The sequence below is a fragment of the Miniopterus schreibersii genome (assembly GCF_964146895.1).
Source record: "Miniopterus schreibersii genome assembly, chromosome: 4".
Classification (NCBI taxonomy): Eukaryota; Metazoa; Chordata; class Mammalia; order Chiroptera; family Miniopteridae; genus Miniopterus; species Miniopterus schreibersii.
The window spans coordinates 83,105,870-83,121,183 of record NC_138105.1 but is presented as its reverse complement, the minus strand read 5'-3'; the positions used below and the strand labels follow the sequence as shown (position 1 = coordinate 83,121,183).

The 15,314-nt window shown below is 46.1% G+C and overlaps 1 protein-coding gene across 2 annotated transcripts in view; it reads left to right on the top strand.

Annotated features, from left to right (window-relative positions):
• The window catches only part of GLRA1 (glycine receptor alpha 1), a gene marked incomplete at both ends in the record, with an annotated part of 64,149 nt that extends 50,688 nt beyond the window's left edge, over positions 1-13,461 (top strand). Inside the window, 3 exons of one of the 2 annotated variants that reach the window (XM_081133869.1) lie at positions 1,108-1,322; positions 8,791-8,937; positions 13,171-13,461. In XM_081133869.1, coding sequence (XP_080989995.1) covers positions 1,108-1,322; positions 8,791-8,937; positions 13,171-13,461 — 653 coding nt within the window. Of the gene's footprint in view, positions 1-1,107; positions 1,323-8,790; positions 8,938-13,146 lie in introns of both variants that reach the window. The other variant, XM_081133868.1, reaches the window with a different exon arrangement.
• Positions 13,462-15,314: the final 1,853 nt, after the last annotated feature.

Below are 15,314 nucleotides of genomic sequence, written 5' to 3'. Positions count from 1 at the left end.
TGGGGCAAGTCACTTAAGCTTAGGCCACAGCTCATCACGACACTGGGAGACAGTCTTCATTCCAAGTAGCAGGGTACCTAACTCAAAATGGACCCAATTTCCAAGGCAAAAGGAAGAGCTGATATCAGGAGGGTCTCTAGCTGTCTGTCCCAGAGGAACTGGCATTTCTGATAGGACTGAGGCACGGAGAATGCTCACATTAGACCTCAGCTCAAGAAGCTGAGCAGCAGCTCTGGAGATCAGGAAACAGTGAACTTGGAGGAGATCCACTAGACTGTCAGCTACAAGGGGTTGCAGGAGGTGGGGGGACCACTATTTAGCTCAGCTCTCCACCTCAGGGCTGAAGGGACATGGGAAAAGGGGGCATCCTGCCGGGGGAGACTTCACGGTGAAGCTCCCACAGAAGAGCAGGCGGATTTCCTTGGCTGGTTGTGGGGAGGAATGGGGGTATTCCAGGCAAACTTAGCAGGCTCGAGTGTGAAAACAGGCTGAAGGCAAGGGATGGAGCGCAGGCAGTCACAGTCCCGATGAAGGAGAAGAAAGAAGGGAAGGGGGATGGAAAAGCAGCTAGAGCTCCATTGTGAAGGGCAGGCTAAAGAGTTTGAACTTTCCCTGCAGGTAATGGGGACCTTCGTGCATGAGGCGAGAAGGAAGGGAAGAAAGGTTTTACGAAGGGAAGTAACAGGGTCAAACCATGTTTTGGGAAGAAAACTAGCAGAAGGAAAGAGAACGGTCCACTTGGGCCCACTCTTTGCAACAAAACAGTGAGGGTGAGGTTGGTGGCAACTGACACTGCTGAGCACTAACGATGTGTGAGGACTGTGCTAAGTTCTTCATAGGCACCATCTCTTTCTCTCATCACAGCTACCATACCAGTAAGCAGGTGAAGCAGGTGTTATCATCATCATCTTCTTCTTCTTCACCATCACTTTCTTCATCATCATCATCTCCATCATCTTCATCATCATCATCTCCATCATCTCCATCATCTTCATCATCATCATCATCATCACCAGCCCCAATCTTCCAAAGTCAAGAATGCTCTGACCTCAAAGTCTTGTTCCTGTCCACTAGGCTACTTTGCCTTCTCACTGTAATTTCCTGCAGGTAAATTCACCTGCATTGAGGCCCGGTTCCACCTGGAGCGACAGATGGGCTACTACCTGATCCAAATGTACATTCCCAGCCTGCTCATTGTCATCCTCTCGTGGATTTCCTTCTGGATCAACATGGATGCTGCACCAGCACGTGTGGGCCTGGGCATCACCACCGTGCTCACCATGACCACCCAGAGCTCTGGCTCCCGAGCATCTCTGCCCAAGGTAAGTCCCACTGCCCAAGAGCACAGAACCCCTGGACAGGTAGGAGGACACCCATCTCCCTTTCCTGCTAAAGATAAGGACAGCATGAGGAATCAGTCACTATTGCGTCATCTACCATACCTGACAGGGTCCAGCATTCTGATCCACCAAAACTTTCCTCCAGATTTAACATTATGTTCAATACAAACACACACCAAAAAGAAACGTTATGTTCAATACAGTGTCCAGACACATTTTGCTCCATTCTCTAACAACATTAGACACACATTCTGCCTCATTTACTATTAACACTTAGCTCCTCCATTCACTTTCAGTGCTGAGTACAACATTTCACTCCTTTCGCCATTAATGGCAGATACTTTGTGCTGGGCATCTCCCATGTTCAGGGATTTGATAGGACTCACAGATTCAGCAAACAGTTGGACTCCAGGCTAAGACTTCTTACAGTGACATATCCAGGAGGCACAGCTAGATGACATGGGAAAGAGACACATGCAGACTCTGGAGGAATCTGGGCAGGCTTCCTTGCTCTCTCCTCCCTCCCATGAGGGACCATAGAGCACCCTCTTACCCCAGCAGCAAAAGGCAGCACAAGAGTGAGATGTTTCTGCCCAGAGAGACAGAAAGAGAAATTGTTTTTAGGTTCATTTAAGATTCAGCATCAAAGGTTTTTACTAGGTGCTGGATGCCTTGCACATACCAAAGTGCCAGACTCCCAGAAGGAAAACGGGGGTGTTCAGCATGAACCATAGTGTTTGGACAAGCAGGCTAGGCACCCTTATCAGTGAAGGGAAGTGTGCACACCCCAAATCCAAGTTCCCAGATGTCGTGCAGGGGCCAGCCTTGCAAGCAGGTCCTTCATAAGATAGCAGCCTCATGCCTGTTACATTAGCTCTCTTCTGCACATACCTCGATCTGATTCTTATATTTCTAATGTTAAACACCACATTCTATTACATTCACTATTAACGCTTGAACCATATGCTGCTCCGTTCACTATTAACCCTACACACCTCATTTCACTCCGTTTACTAGTAACGTAAGCATTCTGCTTCGCTCATTCTAGGCTAGACACAACGTTCTGCTCCACTCTTCTAAGGCCAGACACAGCATTGCGCTTCATTCATTACTGACAGCAGACACTAATTCTCCAGTCGCCCTCACCGTGAATGCACCATTCTGTTCCTTTCCCCGTTAACACTAGACCTCACATTCTGCTTAATTCACTTGTAACATCAGACATAATGTACTCCTTCATTTACTATTAATGCCAAACACCACACACTCCTCCGTTCACTCGTACTTGCGATGCAACCTTCTGCTCGCTGTGAGTGTGGATGCCTCATTCGGCTGTGCTCTCTTCTGATGCTAGGCACTGCCTCCTCCTACACGGCCTACTGTCACTGGAGACACATTCTGCTTCATCCGCTCAGCACGAGATGCAACACTCTGCGCTGCTCTTAATGCCAGACACCATCCTCTGCTCCCTGCAGCCTTATGCTAAATGCAACATGCTGCACAGTGTCCAATTAATGCCATATTTAACATCGTCCTGATTCAGAAAAACTGAAATAATACACAATGAAGCCCGTTACACCCTTCACCCGGATTCCAGTTGTTACCATTTTGCCTCATTTCCTTTATCTCTGTCTCTCTATATAGACAGGGAGGTGGGCAAGGAAGGAGGTAGATAAACACAGTTTTTGCTCACGTATCTGAAAGCTACAGACATCATGACAATAAAGAAGGATCACAATGATATTATGACACCTAGAAAATTAACATTAATTAATAATTATTATTGAACTAGGAATAATGCCATCATTTCATCTAACATAAAACCTTTATTTAAAATGTCTGAATTTCCCCCAAAAAATGTCATCAATGGACACGGTGAGGGCTCCAATCAAGAATCCAATAAAGATTCATATTGCATATAGTTGCTCTTTTAATCTAGAGCAGTCTCCCCACTGTTTTTTGTTACTCATGACACTGACCGTCCTGTTAACTTTCAGGGTAAGACACAACATTCCACTTTATTTGCCATCAACACTAGACACTCTCCTCTATTCACCCTTAAAACAGAACCTAACAATCTGCCCTTGGCGCGGTTAACACCAGAGTTGGGATTCTGCTACACTCACCGCAGATTCCTGAAACCAGGTTGTCTGCTCACCATCACACCTGACAACACGTTCTGCTGTACGTTCGGCTCAACATGTGGCTCCACTCGCTGGTAACACTACACTCACTATTTGGCTCCATTTGCTATTAACACTCAGCCTCATAGTCTTCCCCACCCATGTTTGTTTGTTTTTTGAAACATCAAATTCAGTGGCAGTTAGGATATTTTCAAAGTTGTACGCTCTCAGCACCACCACTTTTTCATCACCCCAAAAAGCACTCATCGCCAGTCACTCCCCATTCCCCACTCTGACCAGCCTTTGGCAACCACTAACCTATTTCTCTCTCTATGGGTTTGCGTATTCTGAACATCTCAGGTAAATGGAATCATACAATACATGCACTTTTACAACTGACTTCTTTCATTTAGCGTAATGTTTTCAAGGTTTGTTCATGTTGTGGCATGTATCAATACTTCATTCTTTTTTATGGTTGAATAATATTCCATTATATAGATATATCACATTTTGTTTATCTTCTCAGTTGGTAGGAATTTTGGTTATTTCCACTTTAGGCTATCATAAATAATGCTTTGAACATATGTGTACAAGTGATTGCTTGGACATGTTTTTTACTCTCATAGATGTATACCCAAGAGTTGAATAGCAACTGTATGTTTAACTTTTTGAGGAACTGCCAGAGTATTTTCCAAAGTGCCTATACCATTTTATAATCTTACCAAGGTTCCAATTTCTCCACATCCTTGACACCACTTTACTATGTCTTTTTTAATTATAGACATTTTAGTGGATATAAAGTGGTATCTTACTGTGCTTTTGATTTGCATTTTCCTAATGACTAATAATGTTGAACATTCTTTTCATGTGCTTATTGGCCATTTCTATTATCTTCTTTGGAGAAATGTCTACTCGAATCTTTTGCCCGTGTTTTAATTGGGATATTTCTCTTTTTATTGCTGACTTGTAATAGTTCTTTGTGTATTGTGGATTTTAAACCTTTATCATATGCATGATTTGCAAATATTTTCTCCCATTCTGTGGGTTGTCTTCTCACTTGATTTATAGTATCCTTCATACACAAAAGTTTTTAATTATGATGAAATCATATTTATCTATTTCCTTTTGCTGCTTGTGCTTTGGATAGCATATTTAAGAAACTAATACATAATCCAAAGTCACAAAGATTTATAGTTTACTCTAGGTTTTGATCCATTTTTATTTATTTTTATATGTTGTTTGAGGGAGGTATGTAATTCTTTTCCATGTGGATATTCAGATGTCCCAGCACCATTTGTTGAGAAGGCTGTTCTTTCCCACCATTGAATTTTACATCCTTGTCAAAAATCAATTGACTACAGATGTATAGGTTTATTTCTGGACTCTCAATTCTATTCTATTGATCTATATGTTTATCCTTATGCCAGTACCTCACTGTTCATTACCATAGTAGCTTTGCAGTAAGTTTTGAAATTGGGAAGTGTGAGTCCTCCCACTTTGTTCTTTTTATTTTATTTTATTTTTTAATTCTCACCCAAGGATATTTTTTCCATTGCTTCTCAGAGAGTGTGGAAAGGAGGGAGAGAGAGAGAGAGAGAGAGAAACATCAGTGTGAAAGAGATACATCAACTGGTTGCCTCCTGTACATGCCCTGACTGGGGCCAGGGATCGAGCCTGCAACCAAGGTATGTGCCCTTTGCCAGAATCAAACCCAGAACCGTTCAGTCCACAGGCTGACATTCTAACCACTGAGCCAAACCAACTAGGGCCACTTTGTTCTTTTTAAAGACTGTTTTGGCTATTCTGGGGTCCTTGCATTTCCATATGAACATAAATATGAATTTTAAGATCAGCTTGTCAATTTCTGCAATAATAAAAAAGGAATTTTAATCAAAAATACATTGTGTCCCTAGATGAATTTGGGGAGTATTGCCATCTTAACAATAATAGTCTTCCAATTCATGAATATGAATATCTTCCCATTTATTTAGGTCATCTTTCATTTCATCTGCCTTCTAGACCCCATGGTTTCTATGAGAAATCAGCTGTTAATCTTATTGATGATCCCTTATATGTGATGAGTTGCTTCTCTCTTGCTGCTTTTAAGACCCTGTGTCCTTGGCTTCTAACAGTTTGATTATGACATGTCAAGGTGTGAATCTCTTTGAGTTTACCTTGCTTGGAGTTCACTGAGCTTCTTAGATGTAGTGTTTTTCACCAAATTTGGGGAAAACTTTGGCCATCATTTCTTTAAATATTCGTTCTGCCTCTTTCTCCCTCTTCTATTCTTTAAACGTATTTTAGTGCACATGATGGCTCCCCACAGGTCTCTGAGGCTCTGTTCACTTTTCTTCATTCTGTTCCTCAGACAGGATAACCTGAACTTCACTGGTTCTTCTCCAAGTTCATTGATTCTTCTGTCTGCTCAAATATACTGTTAATCTTCTCTAGTGAGATTTTTCACTTATTTTACTTTTCAACTCCAGAATTTCTATGTGGCTCTTTTTTATCATTTATATCGCATGCTCTACTTGATGAGACTTTGTTCTCATACTTTTCTTTAGTTGTTTAGAGATGGTTTCCTTTAGTTCTTGAACATATTTAAAATAACTGATTTAAAGTCTTTATCTGTTAAGTCCAACATCTGGGCTCCCTTGGGGGCAGCTTCTTTGACTGCTTTTTTTCCCTATGAATGGGCCAGTCTTAGTCAATTCAGGCTTCTATAACAAAGTACCATGGACTGGGTGTCTCATAAACAACATAAATTTATTTCTCACAGTTTTGGAGGCTGGGAGTCTGAGATCAGGATGCTAGCATAGTTAGGTTATGATGAGGACCCTCTTCCAGTTGCAAACTGCCAACTTATTATTGTATCCTCACTTGATGGAAGGAGAGTTGGCTAGCTCTCTGGCTTCTTCTTATAAGGGCACTAATTCCATTCATGAGTACTCCACTATGCATGACATAATTACTTCCCAAAGTCCCCACCTCCAAATACCATCACATTGGAATTAGGATTTCAATATATGAATTGGGGGGGGAGGGGGGCACAAACATTCAGCCCATTGCAGGGTCATTAATTTCTTGTTTCTTTGCATATCTTACAATTTTTTGTTGAAAATTGCACAATTTACAAAATTTAACATGGTATCTCTGGAAATCAGATTCTCTTCCCTCATGATTTGTTGCTGTTGTTGTTTATGTAGTAATTTTATTAAATTAATCCTGAAATACTTGTATTCTTTGTTGTGTCAGGACATTTGCATTCTCAGTTGTGCTTAGTATGGTAGTTAGCCAAAAATTAAACAGAGGTTTTCTTGTCTTGAACCAATAAATCTCCCAGCCTTTGCCCAGGGGCTCTATGTGTGTATTAGGACACAACTTCAACACTCAGCTAAGCAGCTCATAACTTTCCTTAGCCTTCTTCTTCCTACTTGCTTAGCACATCAAGGTTAACCAGAGTTGAGCACTGAGGGCCTTCTCAGGACTTCCCTGGGCATGCACAAGGCTTAAGCGTGCATGCAGACTTCCAGAAATATGCCAGAGCTTTCCCAAGCCCACTATGGACATTTCATTCCCTAGCTTTTCCTTTTAAGCTTTCTGATCAACCAATTGATCGCCTCAACTGTTACCAACTGCCTCAGGCTGACCTGATGTTCAACCATTGTCACTGTTTTCAACAAATGGCACCAGGGAAAAGGCTGTTCACACTGGGCCAGCAAAGACAGCCTTATTTGTGAGTGGGATGGTTCAGTGACTCACAAGTTAGGTCCCATAATGACCGTTCTCTGGGATAGAGCTTTGAAGAAGCTCCAACTCTGTTCTGCCCCATCGGGATACTGGCTGCCAGGATATTGGCTATCACTGTGCCTGCAAGCTGATGGTTTTCAAGGCTTGCATGGAGCTGGGGGAAGGAGGATGGAAATAGGGGAATTTAAAACACCACGAAGCCCCAAGGGAAATTAAAACATATGTCCATGCAAAAACTTGTACACAGATGTTTATAGCAGCATCATTCACAATAGCCAAAAGGTAGAAACCACCCAAATGCCCATAAAATGATGAGTGGATCAACAAAAAGTGGTATATCCATGGAATATTATTTGGCCATGAAAAATGAAATACTAACACATGTTACAATATGGATAAACCTTGAAGATATTATGCTAAGTGAAAGAAATCAGTCATAAAAGGCCTCATATTTATTACTCCATTCATATGAAATGTCTAGAACAGGGAAATCCGTAGATACAGAAAGTAGATTACTAGTTGCTTAGGATTGGGATAGGGGAATTGGAACAATAGGGAGATGACAGCTAAAAGTTACTAGATTTCTTTTTTGGGGGTGATAAAAATTCTAAAATTGACTATGATGATGGTTGCACACTATCTGTGAATATACAAAATCATTGAATTAAATGTGTGAATTTTATGGTATATGAATTATATCTCAATGAAGCTATTCTTTAAAATACTACAAAGCTTGCCCAGCTGGCATGGCTCAGTGGTTGAGCATTGCCCTATGATCCAGGAGATCGAGTTTCAATTCCCAATCAGGGCACATGTATGGGTTGTGGGCTTGATCCCCGGTAGGGGATCGACAAAGCTTGCTGTTCTCGCTGAGATTCAGCTGTCTTTCTTTTTCAAAAAGTATGTTTTTATTAATTTCAGAGGAAGGGAAAGGGAGCGATTGGAACATCAATGATGAGAGTCATTGATCAGCTGACCCCTGCAGGCCCCCTACTGGGGATCGAGCCCGCAACCCGGGCAGGTGCCCTGACCAGGAATTGAACCATGACCTCCTGGTTCATAGGTTGTTGCTCAACTACTGAGCCAAACTGGCTGGGCTCAACTCTCTTTCTTAAATGCTCACAGGATTGCTGGCGACCTTTGGCTAATTACCAGCATTCTAAAAAAATGTTTATTCTGACCATTTTGCTGGTTCTCTTGTTGCTTTTAAGGAGAAGAGAGTTTTTTTGAAGCTCTTGCTCCACAATTTTCACTGACATTCTCTACTTTGACATTAGGTACCGCATCCTGTTCCTATCACCCTGGGACTAAACACAACATTCTGTTCCACTAACTAATGATGCTGTGTTCCCCTCCTCCTCTCCTCGGTACTCTTCTGGACACAGTATTCTACTGTCCCCAATATTCTGTCCTGTCTTCTTGATGCATTTTTCTCGTTTCCCTCGGTACCTTCCACCCTAACACCCCAGCTGAGGAGGGGACAGCAGTGGGGGACGAGGGGAGTCACTGAGAAAACATTCCACCATTCGCCCTCCTCGGCCCTCACTTCCCGGTGCTCTCCCCACGCCCCACCTCAGGTGTCCTACGTGAAAGCCATTGACATTTGGATGGCGGTGTGCCTGCTCTTCGTGTTCTCCGCCCTGCTCGAGTATGCCGCCGTCAACTTTGTGTCTCGGCAGCACAAAGAGCTGCTCCGATTCAGGAGGAAGCGAAGACACCACAAGGTAGGCCTTTGTGTCGCTGCCTGAGGAGGGACAGCTGGTGGCATGTGCAACAGCTCCAGGCAGCCTAGTCTTGTGATACTTGTTTCACTGGACCATCCTTCTCAGTGGATAAGACAGGAATGAAATCGGAATTAAGGTCGCAGAAGTCCTAGCTTCCTCTCCCATAAATAACCCCCTGATTGGGTCTATAGGCAATCACTCCTTCAACCGTGATAACACTACAGACATTATCAGGTTGCCCCCAAAGACAGAACTGATGGAGCAAATGCTGATGGGGCGAAGATAATGACTAGCTGAAAACCCAAAGCATGGCAGGCTGAGAGGTGCTTTCTGGTGTTTTCTGCAAAGCTTCACTATTTCAGTGGGCTGGGTTCCACCACAAAAGGTGAGATCTTAAATAAAACATCCATATCCCAGGCCTTTGCTTCCTCCCTCCAAGAAAGGGGCATCGAGCAAGATCCTCCTGAGTGGATTCTCTCACTGAGGGATTGCATAAAGGAGTATTTGGCAGGCCATCTCTGAAAAGTCACGAAACTCTGTCAAGTCGGAGGTCGTGTTCCAACCAGAACATGCCACCGGGGAGTGTGCAGCCTGTGGGAGCAAACTGGCTCCACACCCTGGCCCGTAACTACTTTCCCAGGAGAATTTTCCTCCTAAGGATCAGAGACCCTACTCTTCTCTCCAGCCTCATCTTCACATCACCTTCCCTGTGCTCTCTGGACACCGACCACACTAGCCTTTCGCCTAGTTCCTCAAATATACACACAGGGCTTTAGGTATCGTGTTCTCTCCTCCTGGATTGCTCCTCCAGTGCAATCTGCTTGGTCCTAACCCACGCATTTTCCAGTTCTCAGCTGAGGCATCTTCCCTGGTACCTCAGTCAAAGTTTATGTCCTGTACTGAGGTTCTTCTACAGGACTACTGGGTATGGCCGTGCAGGTTGTACCTCACAAGGTCCCCTAGCCAGAGAGGCATCCTTCTCTAAGTCACACCCTGGCATGGACTATGTCGGCCAGAGGAAAGGATTCCAGTTCATATGCCCAAGAGTGTCATGCCTTTTTCTAATTTGCACAAAGACGCTGTGTGTGCTAGCCAAGGCCATGTTCTCATTAAACCTGGTTTCTTTCCTTCTGAACATTTGTCTTGATTTATAATTGTACATTTAATGACGTGATTGTTTAATGCTCACCTCTTCCACTGAATTATAAGCTCCATAAGGACAGCGGTCATGTCTACTCCTGTTCAGTGGTACATTCCTGGTGCCTCACACAACGCCTGATACACAGCGAACATGTAATAGGAATGTATGGAACAAACAGGCAAAGGAACAAACTAACTAACGAACAAAGAGATGCAGTCAGAGAGCCTGCCTGGAAGTTTTCCCAGCCACACATTAGGGCAACCAAGAACCACGCACTGTCGCCTGCCAGGCCACACCACACACTTGCTACACACCAGGGCCCTAAAGCATTAGATTGACCTATTTAAAATAGCTGAAAACTCAGCTACACCAAAGGACTGAGGGCTATGATGAAGGACTCTCTGCCTCTTTAGCTCTCTTTGGTACGGGACTCCAAGCTAGCCTCTTTCTAGGCCCAGATTTCCCCTCTGTAAGGTGGACTGAAACAGGCATAAGGGGAGGCTGTGGTGAGGGCCAAATCAGATGCCCCGATGGTGAGTGGAGAGAACTAGCTCCATGCTTGCGGTTCTCAGAGTCTGAGATCCTGGCCAGGCTCCTCAACTCCCACCATCCTCATTGGTTAGGCAGAAAGCATCTGCTTCTTGAATTTCCTGGCCAGCCTCACAGAGTATGAGGAAACCTCTGTGACCTTGACCATATCCCCCACCCCATCCCCAAGCAGCGCCAGACGCAGCCGGACATTGTTTCCTGCCACCTGCTGGGTAGAATAGGAATAGCGAGCCTTTGTTCTGTCTTGTCTAGAGAATTTCCCTTCTGGCTACTGGGCGAAATTGATATCATCTAACCAGATGATTCCAGTCCACACACCTCCACCCCTTCCACTCCCATGTTTAGCAGATGAGACAGAGTAATTCACCCAAAAAATATGTAGAAAGTTAATCTGGTGGTTCCCCCTACATAACCAGAGCCCAGTAGAAACCTTTTCAAACACCCGGGGCCTATGGCAAGGGCAGATTCATAATGACAAGCAACAGAGCGGACCCAGCTCCCCACTCTAGTCACCGGGTCCAGCTCCTCCCCTTGGCCCTGGCACACACCCTCCACTGTTGCCACAGTCATAGACGAACATTTATTGAGCACCTGTTTGCCGGCCACCATCACAATCCTCTCCTCCCCACTTCTGCGGTGAGCATGTTGGCCCAGATTCATTCATTTGCCAAAGATTTCTCTTTTTTTATTGAATTTGTTGGGATGATATTGGTTAATAAAATTATATAGGTTTCAGATATCCAATTCTATAATACATCATCTGTATATTGTACTGTGTGTTCACCACCCCAAGTCCAGTCTCCTTCCGTCACCATTTATCCCCTTATACTCTCTTCTACCTCCTAACAAAGATTTCTTGAGCATTTATTTTATGTCCCAAACCCTTCTGGCACTGGTGGGTAGGATTACAAGCCATTTATTTTTTTAAAAAGGCTAAGTAAGACTAATGAAGATATACAAGTAAACACTTACTTATTCAACAAAAATTGACTAAGTTTTGAGCTTATGTCCAGGAATTATGTTCATATGTTCCCTCTCCCGCCATATGCTTTGCACACCTGCCACTTTCGTTGAACTTTCTCTATTGCCCCTGTGCACCCCCGCCTCCCTGCCTTATGCTCACTACCAACCTGCCTGCTGCCCTGTCCTTCTCACCTCTCCCTTCCCGAGCTAAGTGACCTTGCCCTGTTCAGACGTTCATTCAGTGCTGAGGGGTCAGTGATGTGGTAGACTTCACCTCTGCGTTCATGGAGCTTACAGTCCAATAATGAGAGAGGCAGACGTTAATCAAGGATTACAATGTGGTAAGAGCTTTAAAGGTTGGGGGGTGCAGGGACCTTATAGAGCGCATGCAGGGACACCTAGCCTATCTCTGGGCTCAGGGAAGGCTTCTGAGTAAGAACTAGTTCAGTGAAAGAGGAGTTGGAAGGAGGGCGGGAGGTAGGAGTGTGCTCCGTGCAGAGAGGACAACTTGAACAGGGGCCCGGAGTTAAAGCGAGGGAGTGGGGTGCTTTTGACCACATGGAAATGTTTCGGGGTGACTGGAGCACCAGATGCCAGAGAGACAATGGCACAGATGAGACTGGAGAGGCAGGCAGGGTCCTACCTCAAAGCTCACATGGAAAGAGCACATCCAGGCGTGATGAGAGCAGACACAGGGCGTCCATGATTCTGAAGAGGGCAAGATCACCAGAAGCTCAGGGAGGGAGAGATGAGGACAGGGCAGCAGGCAGACTGGCAGTGAGCGTAAGGCAGGGAGGTGGGGTCACAGGGATGATTCAGAAAGTGCAACAGGACTGGCAGGTGTATAAAGCACATGGTGGGGAGAGAGAAAAGCCTGCGCAGGTAAGTCGGAGCCAAGTAATGAAGGGAGGGCCTTGAATGATAGCCCGATAGAAGCTCAGAGGCATGTCTGAGGTCACAACCTCGAGAGATATGGGAACCTGGAGGCAGGAAGAAGCTGTGGCTTCCCTGGCTTGAGGTGAGGCCCACAGCCCTTGCTCCCTCTGAATCATTCACCCCTACCCCCACCCTCACACAAGAAGACATTAACTGTGGCGGGGGTGGGGAGGTCAAGGAGGCAACAGAAGCAAAGCAGGGGATCTCTCCAAATTGTCTCCTGTATTTCCAATAAAGCAGCATCCAGAGTGTGTGCTCATCTCTGATCTCTGATGGTTAGAGATGAGCCTTTGAGGTAGTGACTCTGACCCCACTTGCAGGTGAAAATGCAATAAAATAAACCCTGAAACTCACAGAAGGATGTGACTTGCCTAAGGTCCTACAGCCAGAAGGTAACAGAGCCGCCACTGGAACACATGTCTCGAGACTTCTATCCCCTGGTTTGCATCTGTTTCCGCAGGCCAGCGGCGCCCCTCTATAAGGCATAACTCCCCAGCAGCCGACAAGCCTTCAGGAGCCTGGAAGGTGCAGGGAGGCAGGGAGGACCAGCAGGGCCTGGCCTGGCCCCCAGGGGAGTGCCTTGCAGGGAGGGTGCCCAGCCCCTGTCTTATTTTAAGTAGAGCCCCATGTTGAATCTGTTCCAGGAGGATGAGGCCGGAGAGGGCCGCTTCAACTTCTCTGCCTACGGGATGGGCCCGGCCTGCCTCCAGGCCAAGGATGGCATCTCGGTCAAGGGTGCCAACAACAATAACACCACCAACCCGGCCCCGGCGCCCTCTAAGTCCCCGGAGGAGATGCGAAAACTCTTCATCCAGAGGGCCAAGAAGATCGACAAAGTATCCCGCATCGGCTTCCCCATGGCCTTCCTCATCTTCAACATGTTCTACTGGATCATCTACAAGATCGTCCGCAGGGAGGACGTCCACAACCAGTGACCAGTGACGGGGCGGGGGCGGGGGCGGGGGCGCGCGGGATCCGGGAGGAGGGGAGGGGCGCGCGGCTGGGTCTCTGCGCCACGTGCACCCGAGAGGCGCCCCGTCCATCCCACCACCGGGAGGAGGGGAGGGAGGGCTTTTCTAGGGCGGGAACGGGGCCGCAGGCCAGGGGCGGGGCGGGGTGGGGGCGGGGCGCCCACGGGCTGTGCGGTTCTCCCGTCGGGAAGGAGAGTGCACCTGCCCCAGAGCAGAGGGCAAGCAGTGTAATATATGATATATATTCATGCTTAATATTAATGCAAAACCACAAGAACAAAAGAGTTTTCTTAACCTCTCAGCCTAGTAATTGCTTACATTTTTAAAGTCACAGAAGTGATGGACAATTTTTCCCAGAGTGGAAACAGTCACAAATAAGCTTGCTCTGGTGTGCGGCCCGCGTTGTACCCCTCCAAACGCTAACGCCTATCCTCACGCCCCAAAGCTACCCCGCCTCTGCTCCCGGAGCCCGGAGCCCGGCCCTGGACCGGGAAGCGGTGGAGAGAACAGAAGGGGGGGCCAAAGGGACGGGCCATTTCAGAGGCGCAAGGACTGAGTCCAGACAACCCCGCCTCTGTCCTCCAGGCTGCGGCCTCGCCGGCCCTCTGAGCCCTCCCGCTTCTGCGCTCCAGCACCGGCCGCTTACCCTCCCCGCCACCCAGACATGGCCACCGTGGTTTTTCTCATTATATTGCCAATATGCAATCTTTTTTATGGTTAAAAAAAAAAAAGTAATAATCTCCAGAAATAATTATGCATAGACTGAGTGTAAACAGATGCACTTTTTTCAAATGTCTATTTTTTGGAAAGCCTCTTTGGAATTGCAAGTAGCTGTCTATTTGGGAAGGTGGGGTCAGGGGGAAGGAAACTAGTTTATTATAGAGTGGTTCTGCAGAGTGAAGTCTTAAGAGGTGAAAGGGTGGTATTGAGCTGCTGCAGCTTAGATATATATGGGAGGGAAGAAATGGGAATGTGTAGAAAGCCTGTTCATTGTATTTTGACATTTCATGTACCGCAAAATAATGTGGGAGCTTGGGGGGCAAGGGACGACCCCATTATATTTTTATAAGTTGTTTTTTTCTCCTTTTCGGTGCTTTGTTTAGCTTTAGCATTTAGGAAAGTTAGACAACTATTTCTCTTTCCTTCTAACTCTGATGTGCCAGCTCTGTCCCAGGATAGCCAGGGCACCCCAGAAAGGAAGGAGAGAGTCTAGGAAATTGATCATTAGGGGAGAGAGATCCTGCTGAAGGACCCAGCTGTCCCCAGATGGGAGGCCTGTGACATGGGCTGTGGAGGTAAAGGGCTGTCTCCTGCAGCCAGCTGCCTAAAACTGGCACCACAGTCAGTGGCAATTCCCTCCCTCCGCCCCTCCCAGCTCTGGTCAGTAACCAATACACCGGGGTTACACTTCTTTCTTTGCACTTTAGTGTCTTGGCTCTGGAACAAAGTAGGTCATTGGTGAGACAGCTGACAATCAGTTTGTACTGGACATGGAGTTTCTCTTTGTCTTTAGAGTATCCCCAACTCCGGGGAGACAGAGATGAGACACTGGGAACCTAACTCCTCACTAAAGCACCTCCCCACAGGGAATTTTCTCCCGTTCCCTGAGGCACAATAGCTGATGCCTACAGAAGCCAAGACAAGGATCTAGAAGGGTTTACGTAAAGAAAATGCAGTAAGCAGCCAAAAAAGGATTTGGCTCTGGGCTTTAGGACAGAGCTGTTTACAGTCCGCTCCCAAGGTCAAGGAGTCCTGCCTGCCTTTCTCTGGCCAGTGCAGACCTGAGAACTGAATTGTACTCTAGCTCGGGTGACGTG